Raw genomic sequence first — 27,032 nt, forward strand, 5'->3', positions numbered from 1 at the left:
ATCCCCAATTGCCCCTGAATTGAAGAGGCAGATTGATGATTCTGGAGTCATCTGTGGGTCAGACTGGGGAACATTTTACCTCCCTGAAGAGAACCAGATGACATTTCATTTCATTCTTACTTTTGTTGAGACTAGCCTGTTATTTTTTGTTTAAAATTCCGTATTTGTTTAATTTCTTGAATTTGACTTCCACAGCTGCCATGGTGGGATTTGAACTCATGTCTTGACATCAGTAGTCTAGAACTCTTGGCTTTTAGTTTAGTAACTTAACCTCTAGGCTACTGTACCCTCACTGTGTTGGACAGCCCTGGACATCTAACCGCCAATTAGTTCTGGCAAATGTTGAACTAATTTATTTTCTCTGTTGGTTAAACAAATTACATTGTACCACAAGAACTGACTTATTTTCAAGTCATTTATCGAAAGAATATTTTGCTTCCTGGTAATTTGTTAGTTCCTCTTACCTTATCCAGCAATTATTGGCAAGGGAAAATCAAAAAAGCTGCAGACGCTGGGAATCTGAAATCACAGAGAAAATGCTGGAAAAAATTTGCCCCTCAAGTTCCTATTAATCTTTTCCCTCCCTCCTTAAACCTATGCCCTTTTAGCTCTTGATTCCACAACCGTGGGAAAAAGACTGAATGCATTCATTCTATCTATGCCCCTCATGATTTGATATACTTCCATAAGATCAGCTCTCTGTCTCCTGCACTCCAAGGAATAAAGTCCTAGCCTGTCCAACCTCTCCCTATAACTCAATCTCTCAAGTCTTGGTAACATCCTTGTAAATCTTTTCTGCGCTCTTTCTTGTTTAATAACGTCTTTCCTATAGCAGGCTGACCAAAACTGAACACAATACTCCAAGTGCGGCCTCACCGGAGTCCTGTACAAATGCACCATGATCTCCCAGCTTTTATACTCATTATACTCAATGCCCTGACTGATGAAGGCCAGCCTTCTTAACCACCCTGTCTACCTGCGACTCCACTTTCAGGGAACCAAGTACTTGAACTCCAAGGTCCCTCTGTTCTGAGACAAAAACAGAAAATGTTGGAAACACTCAACAGGCCAGGCAGCATCTGTGGAGAGAGAAAACAGAGTTAATGTTTCTGGTTGTAGAACGTCAGAACCGGGAAAGGGAGAAAAGAAGTTAGTTTTAAATTGCTGTGAGAGTGGTAAAGGGATGTACAGGGCAAAGGGAAAATATCCCTGGAATGTCTCTCTGAGATGGTCCATCTGTTCTCTCCATCCCTGCTCCATGGTCTCTGCAATTTCCAACACATTTTCTCTTTTCCTCAGTTCTGATGAAGAGTCAGTGACCTGAAACATTAACTCTGTTTCTCCCTCCACAGAAGCTGCCTGACCTGCTGAGCTTTTACATTTTCTGTCTTTATAAGATAAGATTTCTTTATTAGTCACATGTACATCGAAACACACAGTGAAATGCATCTTCTGTGTAGAGTGTTCTGGGGACAGCCCGCAAGTGTCGCCATGCTTCCGGCGCTAACATAGCATGCCCACAACTTCCTAACCTGTATGTCTTTGGAATGTGGGAGGAAATCGGAGCACCAGGAGGAAACCCACACAGACGTGGGGAGAACGTACAAACTCCTCACAGACAGTGGCCGGAATTGAACCCAGGTCGCTCGCGCTGTAAAGCATTATGCTAACCGCTACGCTACCGTGACTAAAGGAGGGAGTGCAGCAACGGTTCCATGGCAGGTCTGCCATGTGAGGAGACATTAAGTAGCCCAGTCTTCATTCCCTGGAGCTTAGAAGAATGAGAGGAGACATCATTGAAACATACAAAATGTTCAGATACAGATTGACATGTGGAGAGTCTAGAACTCACAATAAAGGGTAGGACATTTCAGACTGAAATTGGGAGAAACTTATACATGCAGTTTTCTGCATTTACTCAGATTACCTGGGAATCCTGGTGACCTGACCAAAATTCATAACTGTGTCAGCAAAACAAGCTGGTTATTCCTTGTTTGCAACACATGAAATCTCCCTGTGTGCGAATCCAGTGCCTGAATCTTAGTGACTAATCTTCACAAAAGCAGTTCATTGGCTGCGAAACTCTGTAGGATTTCCTGGGATGTGGGAAGTGATACATGGAATTGTAGAACGATGCATCATAAAGGACCATTTGGTCCATTGTCCTTGTGTCAACCCTTTGCTGGAACTATTTAATTAAATACAGGCTCCTACTGCTGAGGATGAGTTTGGATAAGTTTCACACTGGGAAGCTTTTCCTATCCAAGGATCAGAGGACATAAATTTAAAAGATACAGGTGTGAAGATAAATTTTGCTTGGATAGCAATAATCTGGAACTGACTCTCGGGGTGGTGGAAGTAGAACCAATCAGGGTCTTCAAAATGGAAGTGGGGGAATGGGACTGATGTGATTGTTCAAATCGGAGCTGGCGTTGACGAAGGGCTGAATGGCCTGTGTGCCATGAACAGTGCTGTGATTCTACTTATTGGAAGGCTTTCATTGGTATTTCAGTCAAGCTAGTATAACATAAAGGTTGAGGTTCTGGCAATTAGTTGAATGAAGCTTAAGGCTGTGCAATGGAACATCAACTAATAGTTCAAGGCTGGCTCCAGATTCCCAGTGTACTCCATTGCACCCATCCAAAGCATCAAACTCAAGGACAGCTTCTATCCCACTATTATCAGACTCTTGAAGTGACCTCTCACACACTAAAGAAACTAAAGAAGAATTCTTGATCTTCCAATCTACCTCATCATGGCCCTTACATTTTATTCGGTTACCTGCTCTGCACTTTCTCTGCAGCTGAAACACTGTATTCTGCACTTTGTCTTCTTTTTACTACACTTTGTACTTTGTACTTATGTATGAAATGATCTGTCTGGATGCTATGCAAACAAAATTTTTCACTGCATCTCAGTAAAAGCGACAATAAACCAGTATCACTACCAATTCCCGTTGCACGAATCACATGTGCTGTGCTGCAGATTACTCCCAAGTTGGGAACATCCTCTGCTCAAGAATCTACAGTGGGCATTGAGGTCTGCTCGTTGTGTGGGTTTTTTCCCCCTTGCTAGCACCATTGGAAATTGTGCCAGGAAATTTGCCACCACATGCTGGATATTCTTCCAGAAGAATCCAGCCTCAGGCGAGCCGTAAATTTAATATTTATAAATGTGAGAGAAAACACTAAATACAGTACACTCTCAGCCATCCAACCTCTCTGGGGAATAGGGGGTCCTGGTTGCATGAGAGTTGGCGGTACAGCATGGTGGGCCGAAGGGCCTGTATTGTGCCGTATTGTTCTATAGTTACTCAAAAAAATTATTATACATCACACACTGGTATTCTGTGCATAAACCTTTAAATAAATCGCCGAACTATATGTCGGAGAGTCAGCGAGTAACACAGCATGGAAACAGGCCCTTCGGCCTAACTCGTCCATGCTGACTATGGTGCTCGCCAAGCTGGTGCCATTTGCCTGCGTTTGGCCCATATCCCTCTGAACCCTCCTTATCCATATACTTGTCTTTTAAGTGTTGTTATTCTACCTCCCTCAACTACTTATGGCAGTTCGTTCCATGTACACATCACCTCTCACCTTAAACCTACGCCTTCTAGTTTTTAATTCCCCTTCCCTAAGAAAAAGACTGTGTGTGTTCACCTTATCTATGGCCCTCATGATTTTATGCACCTCTATAAGGTGATGAGCAGCAACATCCTCTCTGAAGACACACAAGAGACTGCAGATGCTGGAATCTATATGTCATCTCCTTACCCTTTTAAATATCAATGTTTTACATTGCAATTCTATATCTTAAGGCTAAACAGTATTAATGTAAATACAGCAAAAATAAATCAGAGACACAAGAGATTCTGTAGATGGTGGAATCTGGAGCAATACACAAAAAGTGCTGGAGGAACTCAGCAGGTCAGGCAGCGTCCGTGGAGGGAAATGAACAGTCGACGTTTCGGGCCGAGACCCTTCATCAGGACTGGAAAGGAAGAGGGCAGCAGCCAGAATAAGAAGGTGGGGGGAGGGGGAGGAGCACACCAGGCAGGAGATAAGTGAGTTCAGGTGATAGGCAAGTCCAGGTGAGAGGAGGAAGGTAGTGTGTGGTGGGGTGGGGGGAGGGGGAGGTGCGAAGATGTAATAAGCTGAGAGGTGATGGGTAGAAGAGGCAAAGGGCTGAAGAAGAAGGAATCCGGTAGGAGAGGGCAGTGGACCATGGAATAAAGGATGGGGGAGTGGAGGACAGGAGATGGGCAGGTCATCAAGGCAGGGGAAGGGAGCCACAGGAATAAGGGAAGACAAAGGAGTGGGGGGAGGGGAGGGAAGAAAAAGAAGGAGTGGGGTTACTGGAAGTTAGAGAAATCAATGTTAAGGCCATCAAGTTGGAGACTCCCAAGGCGGAATATGTGGTGTTGTTCCTCCAACCTGCACCTGGCCTCAACATGGCAGTAGCGGAGGCCATGGATAGACATGTCAGTATGGGAATGGGATGTGGAATTGAAGTGGGTGGCCACCGGGAGGTCCTGGCTGTTGCGGCGGATGGAGCGAAGGCGCTCGATGAAGCGGTCGCCCAATCTGCGTCGGGTCTCACCGATGTACAGGAGGCCGCACCGCATGCAATAAGTCAAATGCTCACCATCACATGAAGTGTCGAATCTATCATCCTGCCTCTATCTCCCAACTCCACCCCTCTCCCTCCCCTATCTGCCCATCATCCTTCAGCCCCTCCCCCCTCAGTCCACCAATCACCTCTGGCCTCTGTGTCGGCCCTCCCCCTCTCCTCCTTATACTGACCATCTCCCCTCTACACTCTTAGTCCTGATGCAGGGGTTTGATCCAAAATGTCCACAATTCCTTTCCTGCCACAGATGCTGCTCGACCTGCTGAGTTCCTCCAGCAGATTGTTTGTTGTTCCAGATCCCATCATCTGTAGTCTCATGTCTCCAGAGAGGATATTGCTGCTAATCAGCTTACAACTGCACTGCCCTTGTGTATAAATGTAAATAAACTAAAAATGTCTTTTCACACTTTGCATTAGAGAAAAAAATTCAGAAATTGCACAATATTCTTAAAATTTTTATCAGTTGCATGAGAATTCCAGATGCATAAATCAGAATCAGGTTTATTATCACTGACTTCTATGATGTGAAATTTGTTGTTTTGCGGCAGCAGTACAGTGCAAGACATAAAATTACTATAAATTACAAAATAAATAAATAGTGCAAAAAAAGGAATAACAAAACAGTGTTCTGGGTTCATGGACCGTTCAGAAATCTGATGGCGGAGGGGAAGAAGCTGTTCCTGAATCATTGAGTGTGGGTCTTCAGGCTCCTGTACCTCCTCCGTGATGGTAGTAACAAGAAGAAGGCATGTCCTGGATGGTGAGGACCCTTAGTGACGGATGTCACCTTCTTGAGGCACCACCTCTTGAAGATGTCTGCGATAGCGGGGAGGGTTGTGCCCGTGATGGAGCTGGCTGTGTCTATAACCCTCTGCAGCCTCTTGTGATCCTGCGCATTGGAGCCTCCGTGCAACCAGTCAGAATGCTCTCCACCGTACATCTATAGGAATTTGTAAGGGTCTTTGGTGACATACCGAATCTCCTCAAACTTCTCACGAAGTAGTGCAGCTGGTGTGCTTCAATTTGTAAATACCAGATAAACTCGAGTTTATTGTACTCTGAGTACAACTCTTTGTACCATCTGGGCCCTCTGTCCTGAGTTCCGTTGTGTTCATACATTGATAAATAATCAGCAGGATAGGAATTTGTGCTGAATGTACTGACTAAATTAAAGGAGAGTCATTCAAGAGGAAGAGTGATATATCTATCGCTTTTGTATTTTGCTGGGGAGAGCTTGGGGAGGGTGTGCCACTATTTGGCATCATTATATCATTAGCCAAGTAAGGTTAAAGCCAAGCCAACTAAGTAATAAACGAGCAATATCTCCTTGAATCCAGTGAGGAACGAACAGCTGAATATTCAAGAAACATACAATATCTTGAGGGACTTTGACAGGGTGAGATGGAGAGGATGTTTTCTTTCGAGGGAGAATCTAGAGCTGGGGGTCACAGTTTATAAATAAATGGTCACCCATTTCAGACAGGTGATTTGTTTTTCTCTTTCAAAGAGTTCCGAGTCTTTGGAACTTCAAGGGCTGTGGAAGCAGTTTGAATATCCAGAGTTGAGGTTACAATCAGATTAGAGGGGCTGAATGGCTGCCTTCTACTCCTAATTACTCCTGAGGTCCAATACGTAGTTCCCTGAAACTCACGGCACAGCTAGACAGGGTGGCAGAGAAGATGTTTGACACACTTGCCTTCATCGGTCAGGATACTGAGTAGAAGAGTTGGGATGTCATGTTACAACTGTACAAGTTGTCAGTGAGACTGCACTTGGAGTATTGTGTGCAGTTCTGGTCACCTGGCGATAAGAAGGATGTCATTAAGTTGGAAAGGATGCACAGAATATTCACAAGGACGTTACTGGGACTGGAGGTTATAAGGAGAGACTGGATAGGCTGGGGCTTTTCTCCCTGGAGCGTAAGAAGCTAGAGGGTGACCTTAGACAGGTTTATATAAAATTATGAGGGCTGTAGATAAGGTGAATGATCACACTTTTTCCCAGGAGTAGGGGGAGTCTACAGTTAGAAGGAAAGATTAAAGATGAGAGGGGAAAGATTTAAAGGGGAACCGAGGGGCAAGTTTTTTACCCAGAGAGTGGTGGGTATGTGGAATGAGCTCCGAGAGGAGGTGGTAGAGGCGGGTACAATAACGAAGTGTAAAAGACACTTGGACAGGGACATGGATAGGAAAGGTTTAGAGGGATATGGGCCAAATGCAGGCAATTGGGACTAGCTCAGGTTGGCATGGACGAGTTGGGCCAAAGGGCCTGTTTCCTTGCTTTATAACAAGATGACTCTATGATCTGCATTGAGTGGAATGAACAGGACGGTTCCTGTCTTGTAAAATGAATTAAAGGCTGGAGGTTTAGTTATTGCACAGACCATTCCCCAAACCCTCACCTCTTCCCATTCTGCTGCAGACCATGAGGGAGGAGTTCATTGAAGAGTCAGAAGATCCCTTCACTGACGAAAGCCAGGATTTTGGCACCCACGAGTATGACGGGCGCCATTACGATTACTTCGACAAGGAGTACGAGGACCACTGGGACCGAGGAGATTCCGAAACACAACATACAAGGGTAAGTTTGAGCCCTCGTCCATTCCAACCTGACTACAGGAGAACCCCAATAATTGGCACACGTGGGACTGTGGTGTTGCCAGGATAGCAGATTTTCTGGACCATTGGATCTTATTTCTATTGATAACCCAACGCATTTTAAATTGACTTTCTTTCGATGTTACTCTATTGGAGTAAGGTTTCCAGTGTTTAAAGGGTGCACAGAAACCAGGGCTCAGGTAGGTGAAAATGAAGTAAGGGGACTGGGGGTCCTGATGAGGGGTGTGTGTGGGAAGGGAACACTGGAACTGGAGCCCCAATGAGTGGGAAGGGAACAACGGAACTGGACCCCAATGAGTGGGAAGGGAGCAGTGGAACTGGACCTCAGTGAGTGGGAAGGGAGCAGTGGAACTGGACCCCAGTGAGTGCTGCTCGGTCCCTGTTGCTCCTTCATCACCTTACACCAGCTACGTGCCTGCATTTTGCCATTACGTCATTAAACCTTTGGGGTACATGTCTCAGTTTTACAAAACTATTTTTCACCACTCTCCCTGCACAAGAAGATATTGTACCAAATGGCCTAAGGCATTTCACCCAGCTTTCTCAATCTGCTAATTTCACTGAACAAAACCTTTCCCAGGGACACATCCCGTTCGTAAATCAATGAACGGCTGTACAGTAAAACTCCAATAATCTGGCACCTTCAGGAATTTGGTTGCTGGACGAACAAATTTTCCACAGGATTAGATGTTACTTGTATTACCACAGCAATTTCATTTCACTTTTTGTTACACGTTACAGGAGGGAATAACTATGTCGGCACAACATTGTGGGCCAAAGGGCCTGTTCTGTGCTGTACTGTTCTATGTTCTATGTTACAGAGTAGTATAATAAATGTTGCAGTGAACCTGGTGAGTTTAAGAGGAGAGGGACTGTGAGCCCCGGCAAACTTGAAAGAAGCCCCGTTTCAGTTTGCACGTTTCAGCTTGGCAAAACTTGGGACCCCCCAACCCCGGCTCCAGCACAAACCCACCTATGTCTTTCACCCCCATCCTGAAACCACACATCCAGCTTGCACTTGTAGTAAACATGGTAGGTGTCAAGTATATATGGATCCGCGTGCCAATACCTTAGTGAGCGGTAATGTGTTCTGTGGATAACGAGGACTTGGGGTACTAATGTGTGAGTATTTCCGAACAGTTGCGGGTTTACTGTCCTCAGTATTCTTAGAATCATGTACATAGTGTCTTTAAGGTGATGCAATAACAAAGCATAATAATGTAAGCAAACTACAGTACCCAACAACAACTGGATCCTTTTCCCAAGGAGATACCATCATATGATCTACCTTAGCCCAGATGCTCAGGCCATTGAGTGGCCGTTAACCCCACCCATGTGGTGTCCTGCCTTCCAACAGCCAATTGGAAAGTAGATGGACTCGTGCTCTGTCAACATACACCGCAGACTCTATGAGACTTGTCAAGGCCGAAGGTTGGGGATTGATTACGGAGAGTGGTTCCTGCTGGTTTCTGCTGCACTGCCCTCACTCTGATTTCTGTGCCATTTCTAGGAGCGAGGCGCGAAGGGGGAGAAGGGAGAGCCTGCGATTTTCGAACCTGTGAGTATGAGAAGTTTGCTGTCTGTATCTGTGATCCTTTGGTTGCCCTCCTGTCACTTTCTGTGCCACTCCTTCAATTTGGCAACATCACTCTCTCTTCCCACTCAAAGAGTTATGCAGCACAGAAGCAGGCCTTTCGGCCCAACTCATCCAACGTGCCTTCCTGAGCTAGTCCCATTTGCCTGCGTTTGGCCCACATCCCTCTAAACCCTTCCTATCCAGGTACCCGTCCAAGTGCCTGTTGAATGTTGTAATTATACCTGCCTCTACAAGTTCCTCTGGCGACTTGTTCAATATACCCTTCCAGCTCTTTCTTCAGAAGAGGTCCAGAATTGCTGATCATTATCTTTTCTCTTATTCTTCCCAGGTTTTGGTATGTGTGCCTACTACCATTCTTATACCACTCTTGTCTAAAGTCAGTTGTCTTACTCTGATTGAACACAAGATCTAACTCAAGCTAGGCTCCTGATAAACAATTTTCAGATAATCAGCCACTCCATTCTTTTCTTCCTCAGTTCCAACACTCTGTTTTGAGCTCCCCCTTTTGGTGGGTTCAGATTTTGTTGCCAATGTTCAGACTAACGCACAAGGAGCTTAAACAAGGGGACTAGTTTATTCCAGGGTTTATCATCGACTGTCCCTCAAGCTTCCTGTAAACACTGTTGCAGCCCAGGGAGCAATTAGTCTTATTACACAATCCTTAAAGGGTTGACAATCTTAATATAACAATCATTGTTCTCAACCAGTATTGCATGTACCACCACAGCCTGACCTCCTGCGATTTTCTGGCATCTTCCCTGCATCTTTGTTCAGTCTGCAAGCATCATCCCAAGCTCCAGCGGGAATTCTGCATCTCATTCCCACTCTGATCTTTATTTATACTGTTCCAACAAAGCTCAATGTAAACTTAAGGAACAGCACCTCATTTTCTGACTGGGCTCATTATAGCCTTCCAGACTCAATGTTGAATTCAACATCAGCCATTTTAGTCTAGTACCTCACATTTCCAGTATTCGTAGTTTTTTGAGTCCTGGAGGCATAGACGCCGACCCTTTGGACCACCATCCACAACCAACCATCAACCACCACTTACATTCATCCTCTCCGAGCCCATTTTGTTTTCCCCACTTTCCCAACCACTCCCCCAGATTCTACCACTCACCTGCACACCAGGGGCAATTTACAGCGGCCGATTAACCTACCAAACCTCACGATTTTGGCACGTGGGAGGAAACCAGAGTACCCGGAGGAAACGCACGCAGTCAGGGAGAATGTGCAAACTCCACACAAACAGCACAAGAGGTCAGGAGTGAACCTGGGTGGCTGGATGTTTGAGGCAGCGGCACTACTGCATCACCCCGTGTCTTCTCTCTCTCTCTGGTGTTTCAGGTTTTGTTGGATGATGTCCATTTTCATCTGCAGGATTTGTTATTCCCACCCTTCTCTGCCTCTCCTCCCCACCCCCCCCCCCCCCCCCCCCACACACAATGCCTCCACACATGTCCCTCATCCTCTCCTGGACCCCACCCTGTCACGGACCTTCCCTTCTGTTCCCTCTGCCTCTTGGCTCTTTCTCTGTAACTTTGTACTCGTTTCATTTCTAACTTTTCCCAGTTCCGATGAGAGTTCACCCACCTTCAATGGTAACTCATTCCCTCTCCACAGGTGCTGACTGACCCGCTGAGCAATTCCAGCAGTTTTCTGTTTTGTTCCTCTGTTCCTCCCTAGTTAGTGCCCTAAGTAGAATGATGTCCCATTCTAACCCCTCCCCTCCACTCTCCCTCCTCCAAACACTTGAAAACTATCTCTTCAAAGTGTAATAATTGAGGACAGCCTGATTATCCTGGTTAGAAACTAAACCACAACAGAAAACTAACAGCTCACTATCTTTTTGCTTTAATCCAAAGAAAGGGCAGATGGTATCAGTGAACACCAGGATCCTCTGACACAGACATTAACACTTGGCAGGGACATTCTGACATCAGTAGCAAGCAAAGAAATGCCAAGACAACATGTGTCTTAAAGCTTTCACACATTGACATCAGGAACAGTCATTTCCTCTGTTTTCCTTTAAATTGAAGAAGTGCTGATAGTGTTGTTAGCCAAATGCAGGGACGGAAGACATGCTCAGCTTTGTCACAGCCTTAGATGACTTCCACTGTTCAAGGATAACTCAACCATTTTGAATTCTACCCACTCCTTTGATGAATTTGCCCATTAATCTAAAATACTTTTAGCTTAAAATAATCGTAAGCTACAATAAGATGGACTCTTGACCTCACAACCTACCCCTTATTACCTGCCTGAACTGCACTTTCTCTGTAACTGTAACACTTTATTCTGCATTCTGTTATTGTTTTTCCTTGTACTACCTCAATGCACTGTTGTAATGAAATGACCTGTATGGATGGCATGCAAGGATTTTTTACTGTACCTCGGTACATGTCAATGATAAGCCAATTTACAAATAAACCATTTTTTATTCATTATGTTCAGTTCCAAAACTAGTCGCCCTTAGATCCTGAAACAACTAATTAGTAATTGATTTATTATTGTCACACGTACCGACATACAGTGAAAAACTTTGTTTTGGACACTATCCAGACACATCACTTCAAAACATAAGTCCATTGAGGTAGTACAAAGTGAAAAGCAATAACAGAATGCAGAATAAAGTGTTACAGTTCCAGAGAGACAATAAGGTGCAGGGGCCACGAAGAGGTAGACTGTAAGATCAAGAGTTCAACTTTATCATGCAGGAGGTCCATTCAAGAGTCTTATAACAGCGGGATAGAAGCTGTTCTTGAGCCTGGTGGCGCATGTTTTCAAGCTTTTGTGTCTTCTGCCTGAAGGAAGGGGGGAGAAGAGAGAATGACTGGGGTGGGAGGGGTCTTTGATTATGTTGGCTGCTTTCCTGAGGCAGCGGGAAGTAGCTTAATTAAAATATTAACATTTTTCTTTATTTCCTTTGAAGGGAACTCGCTTTCCTGGACCTCCAGGACCTACGGGACCTGAGGTAAGTTATCTGCATGTTCTGGGACCTTGAACTGGATGTCCACAAGTGAGATAAGTTCTCTTCTGGTTATAAATATAGAGGACTGTGATCTGTAAGCCAATAAGATCTGATACGGATACCTCACATAAATCTGCTTCAATCAAGCCATTCAAAGTCACCCTGTTCACTTGCATAGATAAGATAAGATATCTTTATTAGTCACATGTACATTGAAACACACAGTAAAATACATCTCTTTGCATAGTGCTCTGAGGGCAGCCCACAAGTGTCGCCACGCTTCCGGCACCAACATAACATGCCCACAACTTCCTAACCTGTACATCTTTAGCATGTGGGAGGAAACCGGAGCACCCAGACTACCATGTTAAAGTCATTCTCATTTTACATCCAGATTAGATACCGTGTTCCACACAAGAGTCCATGGTGTGAGAGGCTGCCTGTTTTTAATGCTTGCTGATGTAACTTTTCTCATTGGAGTACAGCTCCATCTTGATCAATGGGCCTTTGTCCTCAGGCACTATTGGCAAGGGTGCAGATTTGGCTTCCTGGATCCAAGTTTGCATCTGACGGGACAAGAGCCAGCAAAGATCTTTATATTTACAGTGGTCTTCAAATCTCTCCCAGCTTCACCAAACTCCTTGTCACTGGAATCTCCTCTGGTCCAACTTGCCATTCTCTCTGCACACCTCTAATTTTCTTATGGCATAGAAGGAGGCCATTTGGCCCACTGAGTCAATGCTGGTTTACAGACCAATCCTATTTCCCACTAATTTCTTTCCCTGTAACTGATTTTCCCCACATTCCTATTAACTCCAGATTCTACTACTTACCTAGGGGCAACCTAAGTGACCATTGATCCCACCTACCCATGTCTTTTGGATGTGGGAGGAAACCGGAGCACCCGGAGGAAACAGGGTGGTCACGGGGAGAACGTGCAAACTCCACACTGACAGCACCGGAGGTCAGGATTGAACCCAGGTCTCTGGAGCCGTGAGGCAGAGGCTCGACCAGCTGCACTGTTCTGATGCCCAGCTTAAATCCCTGAATTCAATCACAATGAAGCAACATTTCTGTTACCGCCTCAGACCTCCAGAAATCGGGTGCTGTCTGTGTGGAGCATTAGAGATGTAACGTTCACAAGAAAGACATAAATTAAACATAAATTATACACAATTACACTAGGAAGAACACGATTAGAACAAAGAAAAAGTCCATTGTAGTGCTCCCAAAACAGGGTATCCTAGACATCTTCCCCTCACTTCCCATGAGCCATTGGGCATGGCTGTGGTTTCAGGAGTCTGTTAGGGAGGGAGTTCCACGATTTAGACCCAGTGACAATAGATATAGGAGCACAATTAGGCCATTTGGCCCATCGAGTCTGCTCCACCATTCAATTATGGCTGATTTGTTTTCAACCTCATTCTCCGGCCTTCTCCCTGTAACCCTTAATCCCCTCACCAATCAAGAACCTATCAATCTCTGCCTTAAATACACCCAATGACTTGGCCTCCACAGCCCTCTATGGCAACAAATTCCACAGATTCACCACCTTCTGGCTGAAGAAATTCCTCCTCATCTCAGTTCTAAAGGGACGTCCCTTTATTCTGAGGCTGTGCCCTCGGATCCTCGACTCCTACTAATGGAAACGTCCTCTCCACGTCCACTCTATCCAGGCCTTTCAGTATCTGCTAGGTTTCAATGAGATCTCGCCGCAGGAACAATGGATTTTCAAAGTTGAGATAAGAAGTCAGAAGTACAAGAATAAGTAAGAAAACTATCTAGACTCTCCCAAGGAGTGAAACCCAACAAAAGCCAAATTATTTTGGCTTGACTGAGTACAGGCCCTATTGCTTTTCAGTTGCTGGGAATAAGCTCAAGTTTTTTCACTGTCATTGCAAAGTATGTAGTCTTGGCTCTCGTTAAAATGCCTAAGAAAATAGAAACCCCCCTGGGTTGGAAAACCTCGTTTTAGCTGCTATGTTGAAACGTGCTATCATTGTTTGATTGTTAACACTTTCGCTTCAGGGTCGATGAAGAAATGTGCATTTTTGGAATATGATATTGGGACATCTCAAAGTGTTTAACAGCCCACAACAGAGATTTTTTTTTTCTGGTGTAGGCATTGATACAAAGCAGGAAACCCAGCAGCCAATTTGCGCACAGCAAGCTCCCACTAACCATACTGTGGTAAAGATCAGATCATCAGTTTGAGTGAGACACAAGAGATTCTGCAGATGCTGGAATCTGGAGCAATACATCAGAAGTGCTGGAGGAACTCAGCAGGTCAGGCAGCATCCATGGAGGGAAATAAACAGTAGACATTTCAGGCCGAGACCTTTCATCAGGACTGGAAAGGAAGAGGGCAGAAGCCAAAGTAAGAAGGGGGGGGGAGAGGGGAGAGGGAGGAATGGCGAGTCCAGGTGAGGGGGGAAGGTAGTGGGTGGGGGAGAGGGGGAAGATGTAATAAGCTGAGAGGTGATAGATAGAAGAGGCCAAGGTCTGAAGAAGAAGGAATCCGGTAGGAGAGGGCAGTGGACCATGGAATTAAGGATTGAGGAGGGGAGGAGAGGAGATGGGCGGGGGAAGGGAGCCACAGGAATAAGGGAAGAGTGGTGGGGGGGGGGGGGTGGGGAGGAGAAAAAGAAGGGTTGGGTTTACCGGAAGTGAGAGAAATTGATGTTGAGGCCAGCAGGTTGGAGACTCCCAAGGCGGAATATGAGGTGTTGTTTAAATATTGGCCCCAGGAGGGTGCTTTACACCCAGCTGAGAGGGCTGCTGAGATAGCTCACCTCACAGAGTCACACAGCATGGAAGTAGACCTTTCGGCCCAACTCATCCATGCTGACCAAGCTGCCCACCCGAGCTAGTCCCATTTGCCTGCATTTGACCTATATCCCTCTAAACCTTTCCTATCCATGTAGTTATGCAAACATCTTTTAAATGTCGTTATCGTACCTGCCTCAACCAGTCCATGTGGTAGCTCATTCCATACACGCACCACCCTCTGCGTGAAGAAGTTGCCCCCCGGGTCCCCTTTAAATCTTGTCGCTCTCACCTTAAACCTATGCCCTCTAGTTTTTGGAAGACATCACTCCCAACAGTGTAGCACCTGCTCATTACTGCTCTGAGAATGTCAGCATAGAGACCGCACTCAATTCTTTGGGGTATGAATGCACAAACTTTCTGACTCCCAGCTACACCAAACCGTGGCTGGTATAAACCATAGCGTGCGGCTCTGCTCCAGAATGCGAGCCCATGGTCTAGGCCCAACATCTGGTGCTGTGTTGTCGCAGGTTCCTGTTCGCTTGTCCCATGGTGCTGAGGTCTGACTTGTGAACGTTAATGCAAAGTGATGAGCTCAGTTTGGACAACACTCACCCCTCACTCAACACCCACAGACAGCGAGCAACTTAACAGTTCTTTCCATCTCATTCTGTTTGTGCAACATTGATAAAAGGCAATGTCAAAGTCGAGTTTATTGTCGGATGCACAAGCACATGTCTGCACAGGTGCACTGAAAAACCTAATTGCAGCAGCATCACAGGCACAAAGCATCAGATACACAACACTCACAAGAAAAACATAAACATAAATTATACATAATTATACCAGAAAGAACATAATTAGAACAAAAAGAAACAAAGTCCATTGTAGTGCAAAGTGGTCGTAGTGTTGCTGTACTGGATTAGTGTTGTTCAGGTTGGTTCAAGAACCAACTGGTTCAAGCTGTGGTGCTGTGGGCCTTCAGGCTTCTGTAACTCCTATCTGATGGTAGCAGCAAGAAGGTGGGATGTCCTAGATGGCAGACAGCTCAAAGAGTGTAATAGCAACAAGCTGTTACTATGCAAAATACTTTGGGATGCTTGCATAATCCATCAGGTGACCAAACGATGCAAATTGTTCTCTCACATTACTGGCAGTGAGCGGGGCCTTGTTTTATCTGGACGGTTTTGTTATTGGACATTTTGCAGTGGGTGCATGGATTAAGTGCCACCAAGCGTGCTTTTGGCAGGTTAATGTTAAGGCAGTGCTGCAGTCAAAGCAGAATACAAACGTTGGGAATTCTTGCTTTGCGAGTTCTGACAGGTCAACATTACAGTAAAGCTTGCAAATGTGCAAGTGAGGAACTACTGCAGCCCGAATGTGTCCGTGTAGGATCTTTGGGCAGTGTTAGAGCTGCATGTCAAGCTGCTTTTTACTTGAAGCACTGTTGCATTCATGTTGCACTTGAGGCACCTTTATGTCACAACGCTCCACCAAGTGAACACTGTGGCTTCTACAAGTGGCCTTCCTGCGGCGCGAGTGACAGACAACACCCTCAGTTTCGATTTATATGGAAATAAGGGTGTAGTGGTTCAGTGGTTAAGTTATTGAGCTCCTATCCAGAGGCCAGGACTATTGATCTGAGGACAGGAGTTCAAATCCCTTCATAGCTGCTGGGGGAACGTGGGGAAACAATGATCTCACTGATAGTCACCATGGAACTACCTTGTTCTTAGGCAGCAACACACAGAGGAGCTGGAGGAACTCAGCAGGTCAGGCAGCATCTATGGAGCGACATGGGCAGCCAACGTTTTGGATTGAGGCCCTTCATCTGGACTGGAAAGAAATAGCTATTAGTATAAATAGGTGGTGGGGGGGGGGGGGGAGGGGTGGAGCAAGAGCTGGCAGGTGATAGGTGGATCCAGGTGAGGGGACGGGGTGATAGGCAGCCACAGTCTCTTGAGTCTCCTGGTTTACTTCCACTCTGGGTTTATGGGTTCTGAGGCCAATGTGAGAAATGTGGACACTTCCACAGATGGGGCAGGGAATGTCACATGGGCAGGAGGGTAGGTAGGTTGTAAGATGATCCACTCCTTCCAGCTGTTTACACAGGATTTCCGTGTGCTCCCGAAACGTGGATTCGTTCTCAATGCAATTTCTTTTGCACACTCCCAAATACTCCTCCAATTTGACCAGAGATTCCCAACAGTCTGTCAGGATATTGCATTTTTCAAGGAGGCTTTGAACACATCCTTGAACCATTTCCTCTGCCCATTACAGAGCTCAGAATGCAATCTGTCATGGAGTACTTTTGTTAAAACCCTATCGGGTTCACTGATGTCCTTCATAGAAAGAAAACTGCCATCATTTCAGGTCTGGTCTACAGGTGACTCCAGGCCTACCAATGTGGTTGACTCTGAAATGACCCAGCAGGTCACTTCTCCAAGGGCAATTAGGGATGGTCAATAACTACTGGCCTTGTCAGTGATGTCCACAGTTCATGGATGAATAAGCGAAAGAAAAGAGGTTGAGACACATAATGGGATGGTAGGACATAAAACTTGATCAAAGCGGGAGATTTCCATAAAGGAAGGGAAGTGGAAGGTTTGGGAGAGACAGTAGCTGAGCTAAGGCCTTGGCAGTTGCTGATTGTGGGGTGACGGAAATTGGGAATGATCAAGAGAGCAAACTTGAAGGAGTGCAGAGATCTCGGAGGATTATGTCACTGGAGGAGATTATGGAGAGTAGGACAGTAAGGGGGGGGGTCAGACCCTTGGAGGGGTTTGAAAATGCTGAAAATTTTAATGTTGATACATGATTGGTTAAACAAGAAATTATTTCAGTCGTTTGTTGTTTATGTCCCCATCACTGTGCCCCACTTCCTACCCTCTTCAATGTTCTCGTGTTTGGAGTTCACTCTGATAACAGTGATTAGTCTGGGCATTATCTGTGAGGGCAGCTTCGGGTAGACTGTAGGTCGTTTAACTCCAACAGACAGGAGAAACATGGGATAAAGAGGGAGCCTCTTCTGCCATCTAGTGAGATTGTGGCTGATCGGGAATGGAGCTCACCTTTTCCCTTAATACCTTTAGATAACAGAAGTCTGTCAGTCCTGGGTTGAGCCAGCATTAGTGATGGAAAAGTTCCAAACTTCCAGCACCCTCTGAATGAAGCAGAGTTTCCAAACTTCACTCCTAAAAGACCTGGCTCAAATATTTGGAATCCACCCCTTAGCCTTAAACTCCCCAATCATATATAGTTCGCCCCCCCCCTTTAATATTTTGATTAAATTATCCTTTAACCTAAATTAAATGCACCCCTGTGTTTCATGAAGGGTCTACAGTACCCCACTTGGAGTACTGTGCTCAGTTCTGGTCGCCTCACTACAGGAAGAATGTGGAAGCCATAGAAAGGGTGCAGAGGAGATTTACAAGGATGTTGCCTGGAATGCGGAGTATGCCTTATGAAAGCAGGTTTAGGGAACTTGGCCTTTTCTCCTTGGAGCGACGGAGGACGAGGGGGGACCTGATAGAGGTATATAAGATGACGAGAGGTATTGATCGGGTAGATAGTCAGAGGCTTTTCCCCAGGGCTGAAATGGTGGCCACAAGAGGACATAGGTTTAAGGTGCTGGGGAGTAGGTATAGAGGAGATGTCAGGGGTAAGTTTTTTACTCAGAGAGTGGTGAGTGCGTGGAATGGGCTGCCGGCAACAGTGGTGGATACGATAAGGTCTTTTAAGAGACTTTTGGATAGGGACATGGAGCTGAGAAAAATAGAGGGCTATGGGTAAGCCTAGTAATTTCTAAGGTAGGGACATGTTCGACACAGCTTTGTGGGCTGAAGGGCCTGAATTGTGTTATAGTTTTTCTATGTTCTGTGTTTCTAAATCAGTGCCGGTTGGTGAGCACAGGGATGATGGATAAACAGAATTTCTGGTGGAAAAGTAGCAGTAGATTTTTGGATAAATTGGGAAATTGGTTTATTATTGGCAGTTGCAGTGAAAAACTTTGTTTTGCATGCCATCACTGGAAGAACGTCGCTATCTGTAAGGAGTTTGTGCGTTCTCCCCGTGACTGCGTGGGTTTCCTCTGGGTGCTCTGGTTTCCCCCAACATTCCAAAAGACGTACGGGTTAGGAAGTTGTGGGCATGCTGTGTTAGCGCTGGAAGCGTGGTGACACTTGTGGGCTGCCCCCAGCACATTCCACACAAAAGATGTATTTCACTGTGTGTTTTGATGTACATGTGACTAATAAGTAAATGTTAATTAATATTAATAAATCCATACAAATTATTTCATCACATCACTACATTGAGGTAGTACAAGGGAATAGCAATAACAGAATGCAGAATCTAGTGTTGCAGTTACAGAGAAAGTGCAGTGCAGGCAGACAGTAAGGTGCACGGTCATGATGGGGTAGATTGTGAGGTCAAGGGTCCATTTTATTGTTCAAGAGTCTTATGACAGTGGGATAGAAGCTGTCCTTACGTCTGGTGGTATGTATTCTCAGGCTCCTGTATCTTCTACCTGATGGAAGAGGAGAGAAGAGAGAATGACCTAGGTGGGTGGGGTCTCTGATTATGCTGGCTACTTGGCCAAGGCAGCGAGAGGTAAAGACAGAGCCCATGGAAGGGAGGCTGGTTTCCGTGACACACTGGGCTGTGTCCACAACTCTCTGCCGTTTCTTGTGGTCCTGAGCAGAGCAGTTGCCGTACCAAGCCGTGATGCATCCAGATAGGATGCTTTCTATGGTGCATCAATAAAAGTTGGTGAGTGTCAAAGGGGACATACCGACTTTATGGATAAAGTATAGTTTTGAAATAAAACTGGTTACCTTGCTGGACTATTGCAGTTCCCCAGATGTTGCCACTGCTGGATTCACTGGTCTGGTAGGCATCACGACCAATCACGACATTCCAACTCCTGTTCAGATGTGACATATCCTTTCCAAACAAAGTCCATCCACTGTTGCCAAACCCTGGTAGCTTAGAGAACATGGTCCCTGGCTCTTTGACTTTCTACTGATGGTAGCTGTGGAGCATTTGACCCAGTGGGGCTTTGCCCAGATCAGGGTGGTGTGGCTTGGGGAGTGCATTCTCTGCTGCCCAACCTATCATCTAAAAGGATAGAGGTTGCAGGAGTCAAAGTCGAGTTTACTGTCAGGTGCACAAGTTCATGTGTGCACAGGTGCAATGAAAAACTTACTTGCAGCAGCATCACAGGCACATAGCATCAGATAAGCAGCATTCACAAGAAAAACATAATTTAAACATAAATCATACATAATTTTTGCAAGAGAGAACACAATTAGAACAAAAATAAAGTCTATTTTAGTGCAAGGTGTTGCTAGACTGAGGTAGTGATTAGGGTTGTGCAGGTTGGTTCAAGAACTGAATGGTTGAAGGGGAGTAGCTGTTCTTAATCCGGTGGTGTGGGACTTCAGGCTCCTGTACCTGCTGCCCGATGGGAGCTGTGAGAAGAGGATGGACCTGTAGTGCTTGCGTTGTTTTTCCCTTGCTGTTCTTACCGCATAAATGGAATAAGTTTTACTTGCGATGCACAGGAGGTACCCTGAGTGATTCATGGCAACTCTGCACTTGCCATTGGTGCCCCAGTTTGTGTTTCAAAATAAACCTTGGAAGTTTTTGTTCATTAAAACAGCAAAAGCAGAAAAATCTGGTTGACATTAAATATCTTCGAGGAATACTTGCTGCAGTCCCTAATAGCAATCAGATGATGTGCGATTATTCGTAAGATCTTGACCTTTCTCTGAATTCTTCCTTGCAGGGTTCTCCAGGACCCCCTGGCCTCCAAGGTCCTCCAGGACGTCCCGGTGACCCTGGAGAAATGGTAAGTTTTGTCATTTACTTTCTACCTTTGTTATATCGGCTGATTGGCTGTCCTTGCAATGAGGTTGGAGAGCACAAGATGGCGTGACATTAGCTAGTACTGCTGCTGCCTCACAGCTCCAGTGACCTGGCTTCAATCCTGACCTGCTGTGTCATCCGTGCAGAGTTTGCAAGTTTTCCCTGTGACTGCATTATTTTCCTTCAGGTGCTCCGGTTTCCTCCCACATCTCATAGACGTGCGGGTTGGTGGGTTAGTTGGCCTCTGTAAATTGCCCTCAGTGTATGGGTGAGTGGTAGAATTGATGGGAATGTGAAGGAAATAGGAAAATTAAAAGGGGAATGGAAATGGCTCTGTGAGCTCACATAGACTTGATGGGCCAAATGGCCCCCTTCTACATCATATGAAAGATTATTGATATTGTACACGGCTGTGGTAAGACCAAGCCTCAGGTAGTTTTGGTCTGTGTACATGAGGATGAGTGTACTTGCCCTGGTATCAATGCACTCGATTCTCTCGATTGATTCCTGGGGTGGGAACCTATAAAATGAGTGGTGGTCTTATTAAGGGTGCAGGTAGTAGAAGTCTTGCCTCACATCTCCAGGGATCCAGGTTCAGTCCTCATCTCCGGTGCTCTCTGTGTGGAGTTTGCACGTTCTCACTATGACTGCGTGGGTTTCCCCCGGGTGCTCTGGTTTCCTCCCACATCCCAAAGACATGCGGGTCGGTAGGTTAATTGGCCGCTGTAGATTGCCCCTAGTGTGGAGGTGAGTGGTAGAATCTGAGGGGAGTTGATGGGAATGTGGGGAGAATAAAATAGGATTGGTGTAAATGGGTGCTTGATGGTCGGCACAGACTTGGTGGGCCGAAGGGACTGTTTCTGTTCTGTATTTCCCTATGACTCTGAAAGTGATTGTCCTGGTAGATATTGTTTCCCCAGGCTGGAGAGTCTGAAACTAAGATGCCCAGGGTCAGTTACTGGTCATTTAGGACTGAGAAGAGGAATTTCTTTATTCAGAGGAACATAAGTCTATGGAATTCCCCAGCGTAGAGGCTGTGGAGTATCAGTTGTTGAGTATATTCAAGATTGAGATCAGCAGATTTATTTGGGTACAGCTGGAATCAATGGAATTAAGAATCAAACAGAAAAGAGATCTCAAAATGGAGGGTCACCCACGCCCTTACTGATCGACAAGGAGGTCCCAGGAGCAGAAGAGCTGACATCTCCTACTTTCACGTTTTTTGATTACCTCAAAGGTATGTCTAGATGACCTGTTGGGAAGTACTGTGTAATATGGGTCACTGAGTTAGTCTCCACAGGATATCGATGGGACACACCAGGGGTCAGAGATAGAGACGGGATTTTAGGTTGATTTTCTGGAGTTGTATTTGATTTGCTTTAGAGGACGGGGAGGAAGGTGGGGGAGATTTTCTTTACTGGTCCCTGAGAGCAGAATATAAATGTTCTGTGAGCAGAACTTGCCTGAGGGACTGAGGTATGTTCACGCATACCATTTAATATTTCATATTTGCCTACCATGCCGTCTTCCCTCTTGTACAGTAAACTCTGCAGTAGGCAGGGCAGGGGAGGTCTCTGCTTTTTCCCCTCTCTACGTTGAGGGTGTGGAGTTGGGGGGTGGGGGGGGGGAAGGTCCTTCAAAACAGATGGAGCAGAGCAGGGAAATACAGTTCCCCTGGCCCCGGAACCAGATGCCAGCTGCAAAAACATCAAGGGAAAAGAAGCACAGATTTAAAGAGGAGCCAGTGACTGCAGTAAGCAGTTCAGTTCAACAACAATCACAAAGCCAGTCTCAGGCACAACTTAAACAGGTCATCCTAACCTTGCGTAACTCACTAGGGAAGTCCTCCGCCTTCGAAGGGCCATTTCTCAGAGTGTTCAGCCTCTGTCAGAGTGTTCAGCCTCTGAGGTGATTAATCACTTGGTGGTTTTAACAAATCTGAATTTAAACTTGTCACCTTCCCTTTGCCTGTCCTTTCACCCCTTCTCCCCCATGCGTTCTCTCCTCTTATCTCTCCCCCGTCCTCCCCCTCTCTCCTCCCCTCTCCTCTCCCATGCCCTTCTCTCCCACTCTCCCTCCATCATCCCTCTCTCCCCTGCCCTCCCTCCTCTCTGCACCTTTCTCTCCCTCAGGCCTCTCTCGCTCTCCTTCGCACATCTCTCCCGTAGCTTCCCTCTCTTTCTCCTTACCCCTCTCTCCTCCACTCTCCTCCCTCTATCCCCTGCACCTCCCTCCCTTCACCTCTCCCACCGTCTCTCCCACCACCACCATCTCCCCTTAGCGCTCTATCCCTCTCCTCCACCCTCCCCTTCCCTGCAATTTTCTCTCCCAGACCCTTTCTCTTTCTCCAACCCCTCTGCCCAGCCCCACGCTCTCCCCCAGCCCTCTCTGTCCCTTCCCCTCCTCAGCTGTCTCTCCCTCCCCATCCCTCTCCCCTACCCCTCTATCCCATCACCTCTTCCACCTCCTCTCCCTCCCTGACCCCTTTATCCCTCCCCCACCTCTCACTGTCTTACCCATCTCTCCCTGCCCCACCACTCTGTCCTTACCACCCTCGTTCTCTCTCACCCACCTCCTCTCTCCCTCAAACCCCCACCTCTCCCTTCTCTCTATCTACCTCCCACCCACTGTTACAATTACCCAAGTCCAATGTCTAAAAACAAAAGGCTACCATGTGAGGAGAAGACTGGTTAGGGATGACAGGGAGATGCTAGCACCAATCAAGACCACTTATATTGGGTTAGATCAGAGTCTGTGAGTAATTCCTGGGCCAGATCATATTCCATATGGGAATGTCTTGGATTGTTTGTTGGAACATCTTCCCTGACCCACCTTTTCACTAACGTCTTGCAGTCCTTTCCTCTCCAGAGATGCATCTTGCTTTGCTAATGAAACAGAAATAATTCATCAGTTTTGAGATGCTTTGAGCATTTCAGATGATGTGACAGAGCCCATTTTATTCTTTCTATTGATCTCATGAATACTGTCAACTTCCATTGGTAACATACTGTAAACCTGCCCTGGATAAAACAACCCTGCATTTAATTCCTTCCTTGTTTCTGCACAACGTTCTCTGTAATCAAACCTTTTGCACCATGAGCAATCTTGCAGATTTGTGCTTATCTTTTTTGTTGATTTGATCTGGTGCTATGTTTACATCTAGTTATAGTTAGGAGGTAAGCAATGGCCAATGAAATCAGAACTCAGGAGGTGTTGTGCCTTCATCTGCTAACTCTGAGGGAACTTGTTTTCCCTCCGTCTCAGTAATACCGCCCTGGTTGCAGTTTTGGAAATGGTGCTGATTCATTCGCATGTGAGTTGAATTACAAATGGAGACTTCTGTTTCTCTCCTCTCCACCATCTGATTGATGTGAACTACTTCGAGGCTGACATCTGTCAAATCCTTTGTGTCTTTTAGACATTAGAAGAAGATTAAAATGCTCAGATGTGGGGCAGACTTCACATCGGAGATTGCTTGCCTACGAGGTTTATTTATTTTTGATTAAAAAGGGAAGGTTTATCCAGCTATACCAGTCTTGTGCTTGACAAAGCACACGTGGGCAGCCTCTAGTGTCCCCCCAACCTTTTTATTCTGTCTTCTTTACTGTCTGGATAGGAAATGTTATTTTCCTCCAGAATAAAACCTCAGAGTCTCCTCGTGGGAAGTCAGATAAATCCTCCAGTTCATTTCAAGGAGTGAGGGAGGGGTGGTCAGGATACAGAGAGGGCAGTTGAGATGTGTCAGGTGCTATAATGAAGGGAGTGGATCACTGATTACCCTGACACCTATAGGATGAGTCATTTGCCTTCAATACAGCTCTGCTGCTGTGCTTGACTAAATTTGTGGCATCTGTGGTTTGCACTGTTCTAACCCCTGAGTTATGGATGTTGAATAACCAGCTTCAGGATTGTGGGGGGGTTGTGGAAGGGGGAAATATCTTGCCGCTGTGTGGCATTTACAAACTACTCTTGACATTGGGTGGAGCCGCGGTAGTTGAACTGAATTGGACTCTCTCCAAAGGTACAATGACAAATGAGGTTGCATTGTTTGACATACCTGTGGAGGAGGCCAAGGACTGACATACCTGTGATGGAGTGGGAGGGGGAGTTGAAGTGACTGGCAATGGGGAGATGCAGGTTGTGGTTACAGATGGAGCGCAGAATATGTCAGTCCTCGGCCTCCTCCACTGCCAGGAGAAGTCCAAGCGCAAACTGGAGGAACAGCACCTCATTTTCTGTCTTGGAACCTTGCAGCCTAACTGCATGAACATTGAATTCTCCCACTTTAAGTAATCCCCTCAATCTCCCCCCCCCCACCCCACACCCCCCTCAACCATGCCTCTTCTTCCCTTTCCTAGCCTATCTCTTTTTTTCTCCCCCCCTTTTTACCTCCTGACTTTGACCCTCCCCCCCCCGGTGGATCTGCTCTCCCCTCCTCCCCCGCACCTGCCCATCACCATCTCTTACCTGCATCTACCTATCACCACCTTATACCCACCCCATCTCCCCCTCTTTTGTCCACCGATCACTGCTCTGCTTTTCCCTCCTATATATTGGGCTTCCCCTTTACCTATCTCCAGTCCTGAAGAAAGATCCTGACCTGAAACATTGACCACCAGCTTTTCTCCACGGATGCTGTCTGGCCTGCTGAGTTCCTCCAGCATCATCGTATTTTTCATCTAGATTCCAGCATCTTCAGTCCTTTGTTTCACCGGTAGAATTAAAGGTTGGAGAAGGTGGTAGCACCGCCGGGAAGGGGACATGAAGGAGGTGATTGTCTGATAGCAGTGGGGCAGAAGCTGCTCTTGTCTGGTTGTCCGGGCTTTCAAGCTCCTGTATCTTCTCCCAGAAAGTGGAAGAGAGAAGAGGGAAATGGTAACTCTCCAGTTCCACTGACCAGCCCTTCTCCACAGAATGCAACACTCTGACCCCTCACCCCCGACTCTGGGGTGTGGCACACTGACCCCTCACCCCCAACTCTGGGGTATGACACGCTGACCCCTCACTCCCTGACCCTGTTGTATTAACACACTGACCCCTTGGACTGTCTCCCTGGGGTATTAACACATTCACTCTTTAGCCCCTGATGTTGGGGTATTAACATTCCAAATCATTAATCCCAGGCACTGGAGCAGTAACACACTGACCCTTCAGTCCTTGTTCCTGGGACATTTACACACTGACCTACCTAACTCACTGACCCATTGGTTTCTAAATCTGACCTGGGCCATGAACAAACTGACCCGTCAGCCCCTGACGAAGGGCTACCACCACACTATTCCTTTGGCTTGTTATCTTGTGGTTCATTCTCCCCTCTGTGCTGAGCACAGTGCTCTGCTTTTGGCACAGTAACTCTGCAATAAGCCTTCCTCTCAGCTTTGATGTGGCTTGGGATTGAGTCACTCCCATGTGCCGTAGCAACATTAATATAGGATAGAGATGTCTCTCCCAATAGTTAGGCACATGTTACACAGCACTGCACATGCCTGTAACTCAGGGCAGTGCTGCCTGTCTGTAAACTTGCAGCTGCTAATTTGTTTCTCCGGCAGAATGTGACTGAAACTTGGTACCTCTAAAGAAGTACAGTGTTCACAGGGTGTGAAACATGCAGAACGCAAAGTTCTGCCTTCACGCCTTTACATGTGTTAAACCATCAATCGCTCTGTGAGGGATAGACAATTGTTCAAAAGGCATCAATGTCAGCTAGCAGGGCCCTGGGGCACATAGTCTTCTGATCCTGACACGTCTCAGCCTGATCTTGGTAGCTCTTATTCTCTTGTTTTGACAGACTCTTTCCCCTTTTTGTCTCCCCCCTTCTTCCTCCACCTTTAAACACAGGGTCCTCCAGGACGACCTGGTCTGCCGGGTGTTGATGGAATACCCGGACCCCCAGGAACCATGCTGATGTTTCCGGTGAGTTTCCTTTGCTATTCCCATCCACTCTTCCGCTTTAATTCAGGATCAGAGATTCCGAGTCAAAAAAAAACAGAAGATATTAGAAACACTCAACAGCTTGGGCAGCATCTGTGGAGAGAGAAACAGAGTTTTGGGTCGAACACCCTTCGAAGATGAAAGATCTTCAGCCTGAAATATTCTCTCTCCACAGATGCTGCCTGACCTGCTGAGTATTTTCAGCATTTTCTGCTTTATTTTAGATTTTTACCATCTGCTTTTTTATTGGCTTTTGGAAAGTCCATGTGTACACAATGAATGGTCTACCCTTAAAAGGAGTAGGAAATGGAATGCTAGAGAGACTTAGCGAAAGGGAAGACCTTGGATTTTGTGCTGTTTTTTTCCACTTCATGTCAGTCAAAGCCAAAGTCGAGTTTATTGTCATCTGCACAAGTACATGTATGCACAGGTACAATGAAAAACTTACTTGCAGCAGCATCACAGGCACATAGCATCAGATAAGCAGCATTTACAAGAAAAACATAGATAGGAAGAGTTTGGAGTCCAGATGAAGGGTCCACTGTCCATCTCCCTCCATAGATGCTGCCTGACCCGCTGAGTTTCTCCAGCGCTTTGTGTGTTGCTCCAGGTTCCAGTATCTGCGATCTCTCTTGTGTCTCCGTCA

The 27,032-nt window shown here is 46.2% G+C and overlaps 1 protein-coding gene across 2 annotated transcripts in view; it reads left to right on the top strand.

Annotated features, from left to right (window-relative positions):
• The window catches only part of LOC127584886 (collagen alpha-1(XI) chain-like), a 327,113-nt gene that overhangs the window by 113,620 nt on the left and 186,461 nt on the right, over positions 1-27,032 (top strand). For both annotated transcript variants that reach the window (XM_052041855.1, XM_052041856.1), the window contains 5 exons: positions 7,054-7,212; positions 8,761-8,808; positions 11,783-11,824; positions 20,376-20,438; positions 26,294-26,368. In XM_052041855.1, coding sequence (XP_051897815.1) covers positions 7,054-7,212; positions 8,761-8,808; positions 11,783-11,824; positions 20,376-20,438; positions 26,294-26,368 — 387 coding nt within the window. The remainder of the gene's footprint in view (positions 1-7,053; positions 7,213-8,760; positions 8,809-11,782; positions 11,825-20,375; positions 20,439-26,293; positions 26,369-27,032) is intronic.

Source organism: Pristis pectinata, chromosome 31, assembly GCF_009764475.1.
Source record: "Pristis pectinata isolate sPriPec2 chromosome 31, sPriPec2.1.pri, whole genome shotgun sequence".
Classification (NCBI taxonomy): Eukaryota; Metazoa; Chordata; class Chondrichthyes; order Rhinopristiformes; family Pristidae; genus Pristis; species Pristis pectinata.